The sequence below is a fragment of the Coprinopsis cinerea genome (assembly GCF_000182895.1).
Source record: "Coprinopsis cinerea okayama7#130 chromosome 3 map unlocalized cont3.3, whole genome shotgun sequence".
Lineage (NCBI taxonomy): Eukaryota > Fungi > Basidiomycota > Agaricomycetes > Agaricales > Psathyrellaceae > Coprinopsis > Coprinopsis cinerea.
Window position 1 is genome coordinate 606,391 of NW_003307542.1, and position 19,617 is coordinate 626,007.

The 19,617-nt window shown below is 52.5% G+C and overlaps 6 protein-coding genes across 6 annotated transcripts; 2 read left to right on the top strand and 4 right to left on the bottom strand.

Annotated features, from left to right (window-relative positions):
• Positions 1-282: 282 nt before the first annotated feature.
• CC1G_04613 (hypothetical protein) lies at positions 283-2,208 on the bottom strand (the record flags this gene model as incomplete). Its single annotated transcript, XM_001829872.2, has 3 exons — positions 283-592; positions 1,089-1,266; positions 1,326-2,208. 3 exons carry the CDS (start codon positions 2,206-2,208, stop codon positions 283-285), a joined length of 1,371 nt encoding a protein of 456 aa, XP_001829924.2.
• Positions 2,209-2,923: 715 nt separating this feature from the next.
• Positions 2,924-5,281, top strand: CC1G_15846 (other/FunK1 protein kinase; the record flags this gene model as incomplete). The annotated part of the gene is made up of 5 exons (XM_001829873.2): positions 2,924-3,259; positions 3,317-4,388; positions 4,452-4,605; positions 4,739-5,184; positions 5,217-5,281. 5 exons carry the CDS (start codon positions 2,924-2,926, stop codon positions 5,279-5,281), a joined length of 2,073 nt encoding a protein of 690 aa, XP_001829925.2.
• A 658-nt stretch (positions 5,282-5,939) lies between these two features.
• CC1G_04615 (hypothetical protein) lies at positions 5,940-6,863 on the bottom strand (the record flags this gene model as incomplete). The annotated part of the gene is made up of 3 exons (XM_001829874.1): positions 5,940-6,340; positions 6,408-6,633; positions 6,717-6,863. 3 exons carry the CDS (start codon positions 6,861-6,863, stop codon positions 5,940-5,942), a joined length of 774 nt encoding a protein of 257 aa, XP_001829926.1.
• Positions 6,864-7,198: 335 nt separating this feature from the next.
• Positions 7,199-8,118, bottom strand: CC1G_04616 (hypothetical protein; the record flags this gene model as incomplete). The annotated part of the gene is made up of 3 exons (XM_001829875.1): positions 7,199-7,599; positions 7,655-7,877; positions 7,969-8,118. The coding sequence occupies 3 exons, from the start codon at positions 8,116-8,118 to the stop codon at positions 7,199-7,201; spliced, it is 774 nt and encodes a 257-aa protein (XP_001829927.1).
• A 488-nt stretch (positions 8,119-8,606) lies between these two features.
• Positions 8,607-9,525, bottom strand: CC1G_04617 (hypothetical protein; the record flags this gene model as incomplete). The annotated part of the gene is made up of 3 exons (XM_001829876.1): positions 8,607-9,004; positions 9,066-9,297; positions 9,382-9,525. 3 exons carry the CDS (start codon positions 9,523-9,525, stop codon positions 8,607-8,609), a joined length of 774 nt encoding a protein of 257 aa, XP_001829928.1.
• Positions 9,526-9,824: 299 nt separating this feature from the next.
• Positions 9,825-19,044, top strand: CC1G_04618 (U3 snoRNP protein Utp20; the record flags this gene model as incomplete). The annotated part of the gene is made up of 13 exons (XM_001829877.2): positions 9,825-9,872; positions 9,932-10,012; positions 10,073-10,272; positions 10,325-10,703; positions 10,751-11,033; positions 11,098-11,564; positions 11,618-11,901; positions 11,955-12,238; positions 12,306-12,610; positions 12,663-16,687; positions 16,747-18,505; positions 18,562-18,715; positions 18,770-19,044. The coding sequence occupies 13 exons, from the start codon at positions 9,825-9,827 to the stop codon at positions 19,042-19,044; spliced, it is 8,544 nt and encodes a 2,847-aa protein (XP_001829929.2).
• Positions 19,045-19,617: the final 573 nt, after the last annotated feature.

The following is a 19,617-nucleotide window of genomic DNA, read 5'->3' on the forward strand; positions in this document are numbered from 1 at the left end:
GAATGTAAATCGGCCTCGATCTTCCTCTCTCGAGGTCGCGATCTGCTGCTATTGCTTCTATCGTGTTCTCCGGGTAAGGATCTCAGTTCATTTCAACATACCAAGGTGGTAATGTAATGTAACACTTGAGTACACTTGTGCACATATACCGGAACGAAGAAGCACGATGCACACCTTCTGTCTTCCGTGACCTCTCACTCACGAGGCCCCTTCACCCCCACTTCCGCCTACCCTTGTCATTCCTATCATCCCACAAAAGCACCCCAGCAGTCGCCAACGCCCTCATCCCTCCTCACCCACTCCTCCCCCAAACTCGCACACCTTATCCTGAAACGCGGCATATGCGCCATCCAGCTTCGGCATTGTGGGAGGAGCATATTGGAGGTGAGCCGACGAGGGATAGATCGATAGGGGCAGGTGTGGGGTGTGTGCTCTGGTGGGAAGCAGATGTATGGTGAGAGCCTGATGCCATTTGTACCGGTGATGCAGGGTGTTTCCCGCGGGCGGCGGGAGCTTGTCAAATGCTGCCAGCCATCGCATAGCCAAATCTGAAGGCCTCATCTCGAAATCGGGCTCAAGGAAGGCTTTGTCTCTGTCGACGATTTAGAACGAACATGGATCTCTTAGTGTAATTGAAAAGAATGGCTTCGAGGCTGTCAGAGTGAGGGTGCTGGACGGCAGTTGAAGTCAACAAGGTAGGCGAGCCATGTATATATGCTAACTACCACGGGGAAACGGGTGTAGCGTCCGAATGTAAGTAGTACTAATTACCATGTCAGTCCTCGGATACTATCATCTCTTTTTTGTAGTAATCTTTGCCACGGTCGCCTGAGCCTAGAGGTACATCAACAAAGGCAAGTTCGCGACCTGCCATCACAGTGTTCACCATTAAACCCGTAAATATCTCTCTAAACGGACGCAAGAGCCCCGCATCCTCTTTAAGAAATCGGGGTCTTAATACCACTTTACGCAATCTCTCTAGGCCCGGGCTTGCCAGTGCCCGATCCAGATCAACCCAATCCCTCTCGCTTCTACCTTCCCCGAGAGTCGGTCCAGAGCATCGGCGCTCCCATAGATAGTCTACCAACTCGATAGCCACTTCTTCGAGCTGATTAGGCATTCGGGAAAACCGGTCAAGGCTTGCGGACATGCCGTTGATTGGACAGTCCCGGGCCTTGGTGTAGTGAGCATATGAGTAACTGCAGTAAAACGTCAATTTCTTCAGGTTGGGGAAGACCGCGATGTCGAGGAAGGCCATGGGGGATACTGGCCCAGTCAGAGTTAAGAAAGAAATAACCTCGAAGGAAGGAATTTTGAAAACGTACTATGAGCAGAGCTGCAGAAAGACGCCCATCTGGAATAAGTGGTTTCCAGATGTCCACAATGCGTTATTGCAAGCGATTCCAGAGTGGAGGAAAACAGCGACGTGAATTGGTCCCAGGTTTCTATCCAATCATTCCTCGAGAGCCAGTTCACGTTGAACGTGAGATGTCGAAGGCGATCGAGCCGCAAGGCTGCAAAGGGGGACTGCACGTGTCGCACCAAGTGGGGCAGAGGATAGTGGCAGTCGTTGGTGGTGAAGTGGACCAACTCTCCACTGTCGGTGTTGCAGGGAGGTAGCGCCTTGTCCGGCAACGAGTCGAAGTACCCATCAACCCTTGTCAGGTCCAGGTGCCTGAGCGTCGGGATGCTCAACAAGCGCGACAACGGAAAGTCCATCACTTTCCAGATCTTGACCTTCTCCACGGTAGGCGTCGAGACAAGGTGGAAGAAAGCATCGACAAACCCCTTCGAAAAATCGAAACCTGATGTCCAGCTCGGTTTGTAGTCCGTCGAAGGCTGTAGCGATATCGCTTTTGGTGAGCCTATCATCGCGAAGAGGGCGGATAAGTCCTTGAGGCCCTGGTCCGCATCCATTATCGGCGATTCGTGATTTACGTTGACCAGGAGTTCAACCTCCCTGACGAACTGCGGAAGTGAGGGTCGAACTCGGAAGAGCTGAAGGAGTTCCAAGCTTCTCTGTTCTAACACTCCTGGTGGATATCGGATGGGGATTTGAATAGTGCGAAAGAGATGCACCCTCGTTATTGGGTACCAGTCCCGACCAACAAGGGACAACTGCGCGAGCATTGGCCGATCATTCACGTAGGGGTGGATGAGTAATTCAAGCAGCTCGGGAGGGAGACGAGGTGAGGTGTTTGCTGGCATGAAATGGACACGAGGGACGAGAAGCAACCCCACTGCAGACAGGTGTTTACATGTTTTCGTTCCGTTTGTTTGTCCCTAGTTTATCATAGTAGGGGCACTCGGCTGGGTCTCATGTGGTGCGAAGAAACTTACTAGCGCACTTAGGGTCTCTTTCGATTCTGACTGGCCCACTCGTCATCGACTAGTGGCCAATTCATCCATTTTTCTCCGAGTAGCCTCCCAACCGAGGAACCGTTGTTTGCACACTTGGGTCTGCTTGCAGAATTACCGACAGCTGTAGGATTTTATCCAAGGAATGGTAAAATCGACAACCATGTAATTCTCGCAATTAGAGATTGAGGAGGGGAGCCCGTCCTCCAACTTGATGGTAATTCCTGAAGAATTACGACTCGTGAGGATATCCCACCTCGGCGCTTAAAAAAAATGTTGTTATTGCACTCATGAATCTTCCGATATCTGGTCGACCAGTGTGTTGCGCTGCATGCATTGGTGAAGTGATAGGACCCTCCTGTGTACCTACCGTTATTTATCAATTCGAGAACTGCACACACTGAGAGTAGCCTGTTTTCTCTATTCCGAGAGGACATTCCAACCTAGCTTGCATCGTATGTACTGGCTCCTCTGAAAATATATAAGTGTAGAGCCTTATCCTTCAAACCACAAACCGCCTAAGGTTCTGTTCTCCCACTGCAAACCTCCCGAATCTTTTCTCGCCATGACCATCTCGCCAGACATGTTCTACGGAGCTCGATCATCCAACTTAGCCGCCGCTGCTACCCGTACGCCAGAGAGCCAGCGCTTCATGAGCAGGCTTCCGTCAAGCACAAGCCCTCATGTACCTAAAGCAGCTATCTATCTTGCGGCTTCAAACGAAATGAGCGGCAAGTTCGCCGGTCCAATAGATCCAGGAAACTTCCTGGACAACCACCTGCCGCTGAACAGATTGGGAGATGATGACAGGGGCAATATGTCTGAGTTCAGGGCGGCTTTTGTGGCTGCATTGGAACAATGCAAAGTCGCTAAGAGTGAAACGAAGCTGTACGACCCCCTGGTAAGTTCCCAGTACTACTTATTGAAACAGACTATTGCTCACTGTCACAAAATGTAGATTGCGGCTCTATCTCCCTATTGTCCCGACCTGAAGATTGTCAACACCTCTAACTCTGTGGACAAGGACTCGGGCTATTTCCTGGGACATGCTATAAAACCAGACATTGCGTTCTACAGGTCTTCTATGAATATCTCCAATGACAAGCCCACCAGGGTCAGATTGATGGAATCCATCTTGGAGATTAAGATGGATTCCAGCTGCCAACCATTCGACGACCAGGCCAAAAGCCATAAGGAATTTGAGACGACTACAGAAGCAGGTCAAGAGACACGGGGCCAACTCATTATCTATGCCAACGCCCTCCTGGCTTCGCAGCTCAGAACACATGCCTTCACAATCTTTATCAATGGATCATTCTGCCGCATCATCCACTGGACACGCAGCTGTGCAACTGTCACCAGAGAGTTTGACCTCGATTCAATAGAAGGATCCTCATGGTTACTTGATTTTCTCTGGCGATTCTCTCGCGCCACTCCCGAGTATAGAGGACATGATAAGAGCTTTGTTCCGATCTCGGACTCGGTTTCGCCCACGGATGCATATGAAGCCAAGCTGGCTCGCGAAGCCCTGAACGCGACTAGTGAAGAGCCACTGTACAAAGTGGGAGTAAAGGATGAATTCTCTGGGGAAACCAGTTACTACATTATTCGTGGTGTACCGGTGACGCAAACTCACTATTTTCCGGTCGGCCGAGGTACTCGAGGATTCATCGCCTACAATTGCCAGTTCGATGCGGAGGCCACATCACCAATGGAGAGAGAGAAAACCGGCTCCGAGTTAGTTTTCCTGAAGGACACCTGGAGAATTGACGGATATGACACAGAAGGGGAAGTCTATCTGCGGCTTCAAAAGAGCCAGGTCAGAAACATAGCCCCACGTTTGACCTCAGGCGATGTTAGTGTTACAGTGCAGGAGGCCAAGTTCCATAAATGCGGCCCCCCAAACGGACGCAAGGTTCAGGCTCGGGTTCACTACCACTATAGGCTGGTCCTCGATCGTATAGGAAAACCTTTGAGCGAATTTTCGTACTCTTGGGAGATGGTAACAGCTGTCCTACATGCTCTCCAAGGTCCGTTGCCTTTAACGTCAGAACTACTGCTCTCAAGAGGCTTATTAATTCTATGCTCTTTAGCCCACCTGGATGCTTATATAAAGGCCGGTCTTCTGCACAGAGATATCTCTATCGACAACATCATGGTCTATTGGAAGGATGGAAAAGTCACCGGGTTCCTTGTAGATTGGGCTTGCGAAGAAGCTCGACGTGCCAGTGTCCGAGTCGGATACTAGTCAGGCTAGCGCCCCCAAGTTTGTTGAGCGAACGGTAACATTATTTCGCCCATTCTGCCTACTCCAATGACTAAAAACTGCTATCTAGGTATCATGGCAATTTCTATCGTGCAGGTTGATGATGGATCAAAGCAGCCCTAATACGGTCCTGGATGATCTGGAGTCGTTTGTCCATGTCCTTATGTACGCCTGTGCCCGATACGCTCGAGCGCTGGGCGTCGGAGAGGCCATTGCAAAGGCGCGTGCCCTTGTGTTGGCGCAATTTGACCGCCTACACGGAAAGGAGAAAGCGGCGTTCTTGATCACAGAGAGCATCGAGCCAAATGGGTGGTATTTAAAAGACATACCGTTTGTTGCCAAGAGGCTTAGCACTCTGTTACCGGCACTTGCAGGCATGTTTTCAGCCGTCTACACTGGCGATCCCAGCAAAAACATTCCAACTCACGATGGCCTTATGCATGTGCTTGAGGAAGCGCTAAAAGACCCGGAATGGAAGACATTGAAGGATGAGATTCCACAATACACCGGCGGAGGTCTGAAGCCCGGGAATTTTGGAATACCCGAGGTGGACGAGAAAGGTAGAGATTCATATAGTGCAAAGGCATTGCAGGCAGAACCGCCGAAGCTCGCGCCAGCCCCCGACATCATATCCACCGGCGCTCCGCTTCCTCGTAACAGTGTAGGTGCTTCTAGAAGCGACGGCCCAAGCAGAAAATCATCCGATGATCAGCCGGTTGCAAAGAGAAAGCGCACCGAGAGTTCTTTTAAGGGCTAGATGGTCGGCACTCATCTGGCAACTCCCACTTCCAAAGTCGTTACTTTCGAGATGCGGGAGCGGAAAAGCCCTCTACCATCTGAAGAGAATGATATGTTCCCGAATTATAAAATCTGTACAATAGACATCTTAGTGCATTGATCCTTTCAAGTAATGCCAGCCCCAAGTCGCTTCGAAGTTCAAATTAGATTAAGCGCCCATCCAGCCTGATTCATCCTGGGCTTCTATAGCCACGTGGTGTTGAACGAGGACCAGGACTAGGTCGCGACACATGGCATGCTGCAAGGGTTGCAGTGAGCTCCACTGGCAGCCAGTCTCGACGGGTGCCTTCCCCACTGTCGCCTCTTTTCGGGATCGAGGAAATGACACCACAGGGAACTGGGCCTCGCAAGGTCGCGAGCCACTCTCCATTTATCGCGTTCTTCTGGCAAGGATAACGATTGCTAGATCAGCATAGCAAGATAGTACTATAATACACGCGCGCAAAGAGGCAGCCATCACAGGTAAGATCAAGAACAACTTTCGTTCATCTCCCACCTCCTCCTACACGAGACCACTTCACTTCCTCCCATTCAAATTCCTATCATCCCACAAAAAAACCCTAGCAGTCGCCAACGCCCTCATCCTCTTCGCCCACTCCTCCCCAAACTTACACACCTTGAAATCCTGAAACGCGACATATGGCGCGAGCGTCATCCAAAAATTATACTCCCCGGGCGCCAAATCCGCTGGCTTCTCGACCACCTTAGGGCCGTAGACTTTGGTGAAGTGGGGTTTGGGCGGGTTGTGCCCGCAGGTGGTGATGTACCCCCCGAGGACGGTGCGGGCTTCTGGGGTGAGGGAGGAGAGCATTTCTGAGGTGAAGCGTCGGGCGATGAGGGTCAAGGGGAGGCGGAAGGGGTAGGTTGTGTGGTCTGGTGGGAGGCGGGTGTATGAGGAGCCTGATGGGATTTCGAGTTCTGGGGATGAGATGAGGTATTGAGAAAAGGTTAGCGTTGTTAAATATTGGGCCGGGCCGCGACGTACGCAAAAGTTCCTGAGACTCGGGCAACGAGCTCGCCTTCCATGCTCGGCTCGAGGGTGTTTCACGCGGGAGCTTCTCAAACGCTGCGTGCCATCGTACAACCACATCTTCAAGTTTCTTGAGCTCCTCAGGATCGGGCTCGAGGAATGCCTTGTCTTTCTCGACGACCAAAGACGAGCAGCCCCACTTGTGATGTTGCTTCCAGTGCAGCTTTTGGCATTTTTGGCTCTGTGGTGTTCATTGGGCAAGTCAGATTTGGATCACGATTCACGAAGAGCTGGAGTCTTTGTTTCAGAGATAAATAGACGCACGCAGTAGGAGTAGTCTTTGCATACTGAGCATCGGCTCTTCGCCGCTGCGCCTTCGTCAGCGTCGGGGCAGTCATCGAATTCGCAGTACCCCGAAGGCTTTGGGGCCGGGAGAACCGCGTTATCTTGGGTGGTGTTGGAGGTAGACATGGTGGTGGTTCTAGTTGAAGTCCTAGTCAACTTGGAGTGCCTCTTAGAAGCTTAAACTTTCGGAGATAATGACAGGGCATTATGTAAGGAAACGTGCCCGTGACGAGTTTGATCAGTTTAGGGGCTATTGGGTGGAGAAGTGTTTTACCTGGTGTTTATTTACATTTTACAATTCTCTCAAAGGAAGACTTGGTTATGGCTTGGAAGGCCAACGACTCGATAACGGTACTAGGAGATTGGTACTATTACATGTTGTAAAGAGAGTCAATTTTGCAACTGATGCGCGCGTAATATCTTCCCGACGCGTCGCGTCGCGTTATGTTGTTGTCGGTACTTTATCCTCCTCTGACGACACCATCATCGTTCCAGAGCATCTTCCTCGCCAGAGACAGGGCAAGCCACCTATCACCCCACTCTTTCAACTCGCCTTCCATATCCTGTTCGACGAACATGATGGGTATCAAGTCCACGACTGTCTCATACTCCCCCGGCGACAAATCAGCAGGCTTGTGCACGACCTTGGGTCCGTACATTTTACCCCAACCGTGAGGAAGTCGAGCTCCTTCTCCCAGCTTGCAAATGCTGTCGGGGACAGTTTCGAGTGCTGAAGGAATTGGGGGCAGGAGCATGGAGGAGAGGAAGCGCCTGATGATGAGGGTGATGGGGAGCCGGAAGGGACGCTTTGTGTGGTCTTTGGGGAGACGGGTGTACGAGGCACCTGAAGCAATGTTGAAGTCTAGATGGAATCAGTCCTGAGCCAAGGCATGAAAATGTGAATTGGGCCGGCGTACTCAGCAATTCCTGCGACTCGGGCATCGAGCTGGCCTTCCATCCCTTCTTCTTCTTCTCGGAATCTGGGATCTTGACAAATGCCTCCTTCCAGCGGCGAATGACCTGAGTGAGCTCTTCAAGCTCTTCAGGATCATGTTTGAGGAAGGCTGTGTTGCTGTCGATGGCTAGCGGGGAGCAGATCCATTTGTGATTCTTCCAGTCCAGTTTTTGACATCTGAGACCCTGTAGATGCAAGTTTAAGGTCAGAGCAGCGCTAGGCGGTGTCGATGCACATGACGGGGAAGTGGTTGAAGGCAAAACCGAAGCCACATACGCAGTACGACTCGTTCTTGCAGACAGAGCAGCGAAACTGGGCCTCCACCGGCTCGTCTTCTTCTTCATTGGGACAGAGCGGGTAGCCGCACCCGGTGTCCTGGGCCGGTAACGGGAGGACGAGGGGCTCTGAGGAAGAGGTTGTGGACATGGTATTGTGGTGGTCGATGTTAAGAAGGGTTGAGGGTTGAAAACTAGGAGAATCACATATATGTAGTCAGTGATTGATAGAACCAGAGCCCCGTGACAGGTGTAAAGCTTAAAGATGAGAAGCTGGCCTCAGCGCTCCTGTCGATGCGGGTGTGTGCGAGTGCGAGGGGTCGCCCAAGAGTCCCGTTTAAAGCGGTCTATAGGGTTTCCGAGATATATTACGAGTGGTTGCGTTGTTGTGGTTGCAGATACGGTCTTGGGGATGAGGCGAGACGATTTAGGCAGGAAAGCCCCTGAGTATGACAGGATGGTGGTCGCAGGCGCCAGGTCACGAACATTCAAAAAGTCTATTCAACGGGGAAAGAGGTGGTATATACACGCAGTAGGATTGTGAGGTGGAGTACAGAAAGCCCATTACAACTGTTACACACGCGAATTCACTCTCTCGACGCGTCGCGTCCGCAACCTGCGCGTCGCCTGGTCCGTGTTCTAAAGTGTCGCGACACCATCATCAGTCCAAAGCAATTTCTCCGCTGTAGCCAGGGCAATCCACCTGTCACCCCATTCCTTCACCTCGCCTTTTATACCATGTTCAAGCAGCGCGACCGGCATCCAGTCCAGGATTGTCCCATACTCCCCTGACGATAAATCAGCAGGCTTGCGGATGATTTTTGGCCCGTGCATTCTAGGATAGTAATTAGGAGCGACGATCTCTCTGCCCATCCTGCAAAGCATGTCGGGGATGCGTTCCAGGGCTGGAGGGAGTGGGGGGTGGAACATGGAGGACAGGAAGCGTCGGGTGATGAGGATGATGGGGAGCCTGAAAGGGTATTTTGTGTGGTTTTTTGGGAGGCGGGAGTAGGAGGCGCCTGAGGCAATTTGGAGGTCTGGATAAGCGTCTGAGGTGAGCGAGGGCGTAAGAATGTGGATCGCGACGTCCCGACGCACCCAGTAGTCCCTTTGACTCGGGCATCGAGCTCGCTTTCCATCCTTTGTTCTGCTTTTGCTTTTCGGCGTCTGGGAGCTTGTCGTAAGCTTCTTTCCAGTGCATGATTACTCGAGTGAGCTCTTCCAGCTCTTCAGGATCGGGTTCGAGGAAAGCTTTGTCGTTGTCGATAGCTAGTGGGGAACAGTTCCATCTGTGGTTCTCTTTCCAGTCTAGTTTCTGACATCTTTGTCCCTGGAGATATAATAAAAGTCAGATCAGGTCTAAGAGTAGTAGAGAGAAGTAAAGACGGTCGAAGACAAAGGCAAAGCAACTCACGCAGTACGACACGCCCTTGCAGAGAGAGCATCGGTGCTTTGCCTCGCCGTCGCTTTCGCCGAACGTGGGACACGGGTTGTAGGAGCAGTGTTTGTCGAGGGGTGGTAGCGGGAGGACCAGGGGCTCTGAAGCGGTTGTGGACATTCTGTGGTGGTGGTCGATGTCAAAGGGAGACGGATCGCTGATTTATAAAGGACATCAGATGACCCCCAAAATTCACTGTACATATCTAGTCCTAAAATACAAACACCCCTACTATCAGCCAATAAACGCTAATACACCTTCTCTTACCGGGACGAGTCGATCGTTTTAGGTAGAAGAAGCCCCTAACTCATGAACGGTCCGAAGATGCCGCTGCGGCACTCGAATTTTCAAGCTTCCCTCCCAGTTTCAACCGAGTTGGTTGACAACCCTATAGCCGCAACCTCTGACTCGAGTCAACGATGGAGGCTGAAGAGCTCGTCGACGCTGTACCGCAAAAGCGGTTCAAGGTGAGCCTTTTTTATCCATTTCGTTCGCAGACAGACGCTAATGAGCGGGGGGTTGTTAGCACCAATCGTATAACCAACAACTAAAAGAGGTCCATCTGCCGTCTGTGTTCAACAAGCTGCAATATGAGACAGAGGTTGCGGTGAGTACTGGGCGGGGCTATTCGATATGGATACAGGGTGCTGAGCAGGGCGGGATATAGGACAATGATTCGCATTTTCATCAAGCACTCGACGACTGGAGGCAGCTCAGTATGGCACCTAGCTTCCTCAAGTTTGCGAAGAAAGCAGATCCTCTGTCGGGGTCGATGGCGTTGCTTCTGCATCATTGGCAGGACATCATGGCGTTGTGGGGGGAAGCTATGGATAGCTCAGACGACGAAGGATTGCGGGCACTCCTCGAGTACGTCTCCCAGGAGCTTTTTTCGGTTTAGACGAAGCTGACCTGTTTCCAGTCTACTGCAAAAGTTTACACACGACCTACGAACGACTATCGCACCAGCGTATAACGATCTCCTGGACCGGTTACTCAATCTATTAGCAAAGTCAATATCACCAACGGCCCTCACGAGTCTATTGGAAACTTTCAACTGTCTATTCCGGTACCTCTTGGTGCCCTCAATACACCTAGATCTCCTAGAACACACTTGGACACGGATAAAAGCGACTCTACCAAAATGTTTACCAGAAATCCAACGAGCTATGGCGGAGGTGTGGGGTTCTGTGTTGCGGAAGCTCAAATCGACGGCGAGGGTCAAGGCAGTTACGTTGTTGGCTGCTGAAGCAGAGGTGGTGGACGACGCATCGGCGTGGGTTTTGGTTTATGCTTGCAAGGTACGACCTGTCAGCCTCGCTTCAGGGCTTTTCTGATCGCTCTATAGTCGGTTTCGCAAACCCTGCATACAGCAACGCCTTCGATATTTTCACCTATTCTTGCCTACCATCTCGACGCGGAAGATCCGGAGCCAACGTTCAAGCTTCTTCGTCGAAGTCTTACCGCCTTGATCCACCACGTAAAAACAGCAGACCAGTTCGCAGACTTGGGAAACCTTCTCATCCAACAACTCAAAACCGTTTCTCAAGGCACGAACGTGCAACATCTCAAACGTACATTGGCGGTTGTCACTGTCATCTCTTCTGTCAGGCAAGGCTCCCGGTTAACTGGTAAGAGCTACCTCCCGTATCATCCCTTATCGTCGCGGAGCTTGATGTTTTCTTATCCTTCCAGAAAACCAAAAGACTACATTGGTTTCCCACCTCGAAACACTACCTATCACATCGGATCTGCATCCTTCACTTTTACCCTTTGTCACATCTATCTATGCCGCCACGGACATGTCACACTGGATCGGCCCGGGCCTCAAGTTCTTGCAACGAAGCTGGGGAATCATCGAGAGGCGCGAAAATGACGCGGACGACGCGACTTGTATACAGTTCAGCTTGAAACTACATGGATCGCTTGCGGAACTGGGATGGGGAGGGTGGAAGATGGTCGCGTTACCTCTGGTTCTCAAGGCTACCGTCAGACCGAACCTGTTGGAAAGTGAACCCTCGAAATTGTTGGCCTTTTGTGCTTCCCTCAGACGTCTCAAGAAGATCAGCCCGAATGAAGTCGATTTTGTGTGGAGGACGAAGATTGAAAAGTGTGCTTTGGCGAGGCTGGAGGTTTTGAAAGAGCAGACTGGTGAAGCCGTTGTGAGTATTTCCTGACATGTCGTTCTATTTGACGTTTCTGATGATTCCTTCAGGACACCGAAATCAACGATATCTTCACCCTTTCGCCGTTTTTCTCAGAAGCCGTCATTCCAGCGCTTATTGGGTTGATCGATTTCAACCTCCAGAAGTCGGCAGATCCGGCGACAGATACCCCTCGAGCCTGGGTCATCGAAGGAGCCGTTCAGGCTCTTTCGAGACGACCTGCCAAAGAGTGGACAACCAAGGTGCCACTGCAAGCATGGTCGAAGCAGGCCATCGAACGATGGTCCTGGTCCCACCACGTTATTGGATCCATGGTCGTGCTATCCGAGTCGATGTACGTATCTACCCTTGCTCGCACTCTTCCTTCAGCTTAACCTAAACCTGTAGAACATCAAATGTCGAGCAATTACCCTTCGATTCAGCATACCCGAATCTGCAGTCTGCGCTGTTATCGTATTCGAGACCGTTGCGTCTCAGTGCGTTGAGGTTCCTCAACTCGAAGCTTGTCAATGTCCCGGAGGGCGCTGGGGAGGTTGTGAAGCGGTGTCTCCAGGGAGAAGAAGCGACGGTTGACCTGCAGGGTGTACGTGAACGAGTGCTTAGGATAGGGAGGGTGGGGCAGGTTGTTGGTGATCGCCAGGGAGCCGATGTTTGTGCTCGATGGTTGATAGGTCAGTTTGTGTCGTATTTCCGTTTGGGACGAAATCTGAACGGGAAATTTCATCTTTTATTTCATAGCCCAACTCAAGGTTAACCTTCGCCCGCTTTGGTCGCCTGCGATAGCTGCGATCGGGTCTTTGGCACAGCGGTTTGGCGACCTCGTTTGGCAATTGCTGTTTGCGGAACTGCGTTCGGTCACGTCGTCTGATTCGAGCGAGAGAAAGGTTTCGAATGGCGGGGTGTCGGATGCGGAGCAAATGTCGGATGAGGACGTTGATCCGTGGGAGGAGGAAAGGTCGTGGAGGGATCCTAGTGCGCATAAACTGCGGGTTGTGTCGGCCCAATGGGAGGATGAGGCTCATGGGGTCAAAGAGTACATCAAGGTCAATGGTTTCATGTCTCTTTCCGACTTGGTTGTACTGACATCCACCATAGTCACACCAGGAAAAAGAACGTTTCGATGCCGCAACGTACGAATTTCAACTCTTGTCAGGGTTGGGCGAATGTTCTTCCTTGGTCGAAAAGTACAACCGGGAATTGATCCCTTATTTTCTCGGCCTCCTCACGCCTTCCTTTGACGCAACGACCAACGCCAACATTCAACTCTCCGACATCCAAATATCCAAGCAAAAACTCATCTCGTGGTTCACGCTCTTCTCCAAGTTCGCCAATCCCAAAGCCCTCTATGCGACCTCGACTTTGAAATCCGTCTATGTTTTGTTCCTCTCCCATCCTTATCGGCCGCTTCAGAGGATAGCGTTGACGTGTTTGCTCACCTACAAGTCACCGCACCTGACGTCGCACGAGGACAAGTTTCGCGCTCTCCTGGATGACACGCGGTGGAGGGACGAGTTGACGACTTTGGAGTTGGTCAATCTGGAGCATCGGGAGAGGGAGGAAGTCGTTGATGTTCTCACTCGGCTTCTGTTCGGTCTGATGTTGGAGAAGAAGGGTCGGACGAGGGGAACGGATCGGCGCGCTGCTGTCTTAACTGCGTTAGCCAACTGCACGGACGAGGAACTTGGGCTGTTGGTTGATCTCATGTTGCAGCCGCTTGGGATGGACAGGAACTCGCATTCCTCTGCGGCCGAGTCTGGGTTCGAGTTTGGGACGTTTGGTGGGGAGGTTGGGGATGGTCAGATGGTTGGGTATTTGATGTTGTTGGGTGATTTGATGAGGTTGCTTGGGTCGCGGTTGGTCAATTATTGGCCGGCACTGCTTGGTTCTACCATCGACTTGGTCAACTATGCGCAAAGCAAGATTCAGGAACTTGCTCCTGCGGGCCAGCAGTCTGCGGAAGAGGCGCCGGAGAATGAGGATGAAGTGGAGGATGAAGGAGTTGAGGAAGCTGCCCATGTTGATTCGGCTTCGTCGTCCACCAACCCGCGGACGTTGCGTACCATCCGTCAGTTGGGTTTGAAGCGGTTTGCGGATTTCTTCCGTGTGCCTATCTCGTTCCCGTTCGACCCTTACCTACCTTCGGCGTTCTCGTCGTTCATCTCGCCTCGACTCGCCCACCTGGCCCAGGAAAATACGCAAGCACCGTCGGCTTTGCTTGACCTCTTCCAAGTATGGTCCCGGGAGCACGCGCAGGTGTTCTTCCTGGTGCAATATGACAACCGACTGTTGCCGTCCTTGTATAACTGTCTCGTCGCCACCAACGTCAAGCCCGCCGTGGTCGATCGCGTCTTCGACATTGTGGAGAAGATACTTGGACATGCAGAGGAGGATCCGGAGGTTACTACGCGCGTTTTGGAACCTCATGTTGATCTTCTCCTCACCAATCTTGCCAAGTTGGTCGAATATGCGAAGCACACCGCTCCCCCTCCCAAGGCGTCTTCAGGACCGAGTGTCCTTTCGTTGTCGTTGACGACACCGCTTGGCCAACGACATTTGACGATCCTTTCGTTGCTCGCTCCGTACTCGACTTCACCCAGCCAAGCTATCACCCTTCTCAACCTGTTCTTGCCTGTGTTCCGCAAGCCCAATAAACAGGCGCCCGAGAAGGTCAAGTCGAATATCCTTATCATCATCCGCAACATGATGCGTTTGGTGCCGGATTTGAAGTCGTTGGAGTCACCTCTTTGGCGCAGGGTGTTCGATACGCTGTCGCATCTTCTTTTGACGCTCAAGACTCGCGTTGGGCGTACGCAGCTCGTGGAAGCGTTCACCCAGCTGGGATCGATCGCCAACGAACAAGGCCAAGGATGGCTGCTTGCCATTGCCCAGCAACTCGCATCGCTCAACGCCTATTCGGTGAAGAGGCTGGACGAACCAGATTTTGACCGCCGTCTTGCAGCTTACTCGAGCTTCAATGATGATGCGTCTCAGTCGACTTCGTTGGCCCCGTTGGCGTGGATCCCGCTCCTGCAGCAGGCGTTCTTTGATATTCAGGATGGGGAGGAGTTGGCGGTGCGAGCTGCTGCTGCGCATACGTTGCGGCGGTTTGTGGATGTTGTGGCGAGTTCGGCGGTTATTGCTGAGGCTATCCCTGGCGGCTCTGCGGAGGCGACGACGTACAATACCGTCTTCCTTTCAGTATACCTATCCGGCCTGCGATCCCTCGTCTCTGCTCCGCTACACGTTCATTCACCCACCTTGGAATCGTCGCTCTCGGTCAAGGCTGACCTCCTCGGCGTTCTGTCGTACACCGTCGCTCAGTCACCGGAGACTATCAGTCCGACCATTGCAGCGCTGCGACCTCTGCTAGAAGGTGGAGACGAAGAAGCCAATTTTTTCAACAACGTCCTGCATATCCAGGTCCATCGACGGACTCGTGCAGTCAGAAGGCTTGGGGAACGAGCTGATAGGGAAGGCTTCCAAACTGCGGGCAAGGAGCACGAGGCGGGTGTGGTCAGGGACTGGCTGATCCCGATCGTCTGCTGGTTCATTGGGAATGGAGGAGGGTTCAAGACTACGAATTCGGCTCAGAAGCAGGATCAGCAGCAGCATTTGACGACGAATGAGGCTATCCATGCGATGGGCAAGTTGGCGAGACACTTGCCGTGGGCGCCTTACTATGCATTGGTCCAGCGGTATCTTCGTTTGGCGAAGGCGAGGACTGAATGGGAGAAGGTGTATGTTAGGACGATTGTTTCTGTGTTGGAGAACTTTACGTTTGTGGTGTCGGATGGTGAGGAGAAGGTGGAGGCTGATGCGATGGATGTTGATGGACAAGAATCACCGACAGCTGCAGCTGAAGTTGCTGAAGGCGCTGATGCGGAGGCTGAGGAACAGGAAGAAGCGGCTGTGGAGGAAGGGGAGTTGCATATCCCTGAAGCTAAGCCGGACGCCCCTGTCCCTCGTCGACAACCCAAGATCCTCACCTCGCTGAAGAGCAAGCTCCTTCCCGCCTTGCTCACGTATCTCTCTCCGCCGTCGCATCGTTTCGAAGAAGACCAGACGCCGCTGACTGTCCGCCTACCCATCGCTGTTGCCATCGCACGGCTCACCCTGTACCTTCCCGTTTCTTCTCCGCAGGATATCGACAGGAAGAAGACTGAGCTCCGTCGACTGGCCACTGAACTCAGCCACATGATGAGGAGTAGGAGCCAGGAGGTCAGAGATAGTGTCCGGGAGGTTTTGGGGAGGATTGCGATGTTGGTGCTTCGTGTTGGGGAGGAGGAGAAGAATGTTCCGGCTGCTGCTACTGGTGAGGATGTGGGGTTTGACAGGGTGCAGTACCTGCGAGTGGTTGTGGAGGAACTTGCGACTGCGTTGGTTCGTGGCCCTCAAGTCCATGTTCTCGCTTGCACTGTTCAGTCGATCGTTACCAAAGTCACGTTGGGAGTGGAGGAGGCGAATCGGATGGAGAAGAATAGTGAAGAGGGTGTAGACGAATCTTCCAAAACCGCTGATGACGACAGTACCATTCCCATCGACACTACGAAACGGTCTCCCATACTCCTGGACAACATTTTGCACCTGATTTGCGACATTGCCTCTCGTATTCTTTTCGGTGATGTGGCGGTTTCTGAAGGACAAGACGGTGCACCGGGCCCTCCCAATCACGCCTCTGCGGCATTCCGAGAACCTCGAAAGTCGACCAACGCGTCCTATACTCTTTTCGCTCTTGCTGCTCAGTTCACTTCGCCGAGCAGATTACCGGACCTCTTCAAGGACGTGAGAAGTGTGATGAAGACCACGAGCAACATGAAGGTCTTGAACATGGTGGACGAGGTGCTGCGTAGGGTTAGCGGGGGATTGGAGCGGAACGCTGGTGTGGAACTGAAGAAGCAGGAGGCGGACGCCACTACCCCTCCAGATGGCGATTGGCTTCTTACTGTCATCTCCGGCCTCATCACTGGCAACATCGCATTTTTGAAGGAACGCCCCGAGCCGTTGAAGGCGAAGAACAAGAAGAAGCGCCGGGATGGAAGTGATAAGCCCGATGACCATATCGTTCAAACCAAGCGTGTTGTGAAGCAAGAGGTTGATCACTATGCGCACAATTCTTTCAGGTTCGAGTCTTCATCCATTCTCCATGAAGATGACACTAATTTGGGTGTTATTTTGTCAGGTTTATCGTTCTTGGCCTGGACCTGTTCAACTCGGCTATGCGTCGGGGTCGTTTCATGTCCGCATCGGACGCCGCGTATCGTCAAATTGACCTCCTCCTACCCGCCATCGGAAATACGCTTTACTCGGCTTCGACACCGGTCCTTCTTGCCGCCCTCAAGTCGGTCGCGTTGCTGGTGACTCGCTTCGCTACCAAGCTTCCAGGAATGCGTCGCGCCCTTCCCGTCTATGTCAACCAGGTTATCAGCATCATTCGAACCAGCGGAGGCGGCGGAGGAAGCATGGGAGGCACCGATGGCGATCTCTTGCAGTCGGCGTTGAGAACGTTGGGCGTGATGATCAGGGACGGTCCGAAGACAATGACGGGCTCCGACGGGACGGTCAGTCCTGGGGTTGAGATTCAGGAGAAGGACCTTTCATTCTTGCTCGAGCTTGTCACGCCAGACCTTGAAGATCCGGACAAGCAGAATGTAACGTTCACCCTGCTGCGCGCCATTGTCTCGAGGCGTTTCATTGTGCCGGAAATGTACGACATCATGGAGGATCGAGTGGCCCCCCTGTTGGTTCAATCCCAATCTGGTGTGGTGCGGGAGCAAGCTCGGGCGTTGCTGCTCCAATTCATGCTCGATTATCCTCAAGGCAAGGGACGCCTGCAGAAGACCTTAGCCTTCCTCCTTCGCAATGCGACAACGTATGTTCACGAATCCGGTCGGGTTTCTATCCTCGAGCTGCTTGGTGCGATCCTCAGCAAATTCCAAGTCGGCCTCATCAAGGAATACGGGGAGATGGTCTTTGTCACCTTGGTCATGGTCATCGCGAATGACGATAGTGCCAAGTGCAAGGAGATGGCGGCTGCCCTGCTCACCACTCTGTATGGAAGGTTCGACCCTGACGCTCGAAAGACCTTTGTTCGCAGCTGGCTCAGGAAGTGGGTGAAGGCTGGTACTCAAACGACCGAAGGTGGCAAAAAGAAGCTGGCATGGGTTGCACTACAGGTTTGGGGCATCGTGGTTGATGCTGCGGTCAAGGATCAAGAGGAAACCGTTCAAGATTGGTGCAAAGATACGATCGAAGACGTGACCCTCGCCCTGCATCAAAGCAAATCTCACTTCGACTCGCTTGCGCAATCCGCAGACGAGGACAGTATGGATGTGGATGGACCCAGCAAGCCTTCGAATGAATTGGAGTGGCAGCTTGCCTACTATTCCTTGACGGCGCTGAGCAAGGTCCTAAGGGCTGTCCCTTCGTATGCTCGGTGCGATCCTAGCGACAAAGGAAAGGGTATCCCTGTTCCATGGAACCTGGTTACTGCCCATCTTCTGTTCCCACATGCATGGGTTCGAACCGCCGCATCAAGGGCTTTAGGCGTTCTCTTCAATGCCCACCCAATTGCCAGCGTCGCCGCTATCCTCCAATCTTCGACCTTCGAACCTGGCCATCCGTTTGCACCGGGAGGTCTCAGAGACACAGCCTCGAAGCTATGCGATCAGCTGAAGAGCGAGCATTTGGACTCGGCACTTGGCCTACAAGTCGTCAAGAACCTTGTCTGGATCGGTCGTTATTGGTCCTCCGAAGATGACGACTCATCTCAGTCGGCTGAGATCGAAGTGGAGAGCGAGGCGGAAGACGATGAAGCAGGCGAAGCTGAACTTGAACAAGGACCAGCCGGGCTCGATAACCTTCCTTGGTTGTTCTCGAAGTTGTCATATCAAGTCCGCGGGGCCTTGATTAGGAGGAAGGGTAGACAAGGACGTAACAACGTGAGTTGCCCGCGTCTGTTGACTTTGCCGTATGGTTGACCATCCATCGTTTATAGCCGAACTGGACGCAGCAGCCCCTAGCTGTCGTTCGCTGGTTTGCTGCCATGGTCACATACCTGGAGCCCAAACGGCTGGAGCAGTTCCTAACCCACATCTTGAGCCCCCTCTACCGCATCATCGAAGAGGATACCATTCGTGATGATCAACTAGGTTCGTTTCTCGTCTCCATTTGCCGTTCCCTCCATGGCTGATGTCATCTTTTAGAGGAACTCAAAACGACCGCGATCGAGCTCCGTGAACTTGTTCAGCAGAAGGTCGGCGGAACGACTTTCTCGCTAGTCTACAACACTATTCGTCAAAGGATCTTGGATACGAGAAGGGATAGACGAACGAAGCGAGTGATGTTGGCCACGCATCATCCGGAGCAGGCTCAAAGGCGGAAGGAGAAAAAGCTGAAACTGAAGAAGGACAGCAAGAAGCGCAGAGACCACAGCTTCATCGACGCGAGAGGAGGGAAACGGAGACGCAAGGAAGCATAGAAAAAGCCAACCGGCTTGTTCCCTTCTTTAAATACTTCCCCAGCCTAGACTTCCATCGACTACATCGATTGTTGTAAACTCTCACTAATGTTAGACGCACTGGTTCCCAAGGATATCCGAGGAAAAGGTGTTCTCCCGGAGTGCAAACCCACGATCTTTCATTTCCTGTGGACTCAGTCGTGTTTACCGCGGCGATGGGCCTACAGTAACACATCTCTTGGTCGGAAGGGTTGTTGGCCCATTGTAGGCTGACATACTTCCCAGGTCTGTCAGCTTCCGCAGCCGCCGGTCAGGACTACTCTCTCGAGACTCTTTATTTCCACTGCAGAATGCTGAGACCTTCACTTCAAACAGAATTGGCAATATCTACTCGACTTGGTGAGAGGGGGTAGAGCGCCAACTTCATTGTCCAGGCACGCCCTAGTACGCCTCCTCGATCAAGCTGTGATCGGTTGCTCTGTCAATATCAAAAGTGCCTTGGCGGCGTCAGGCACACCGTGGCGATAGACCCGTTTGGGAATGACGTTGTGTCAGGGCAGTCAACAGACGGAAACACCCTCCCCTCAGGAGCTC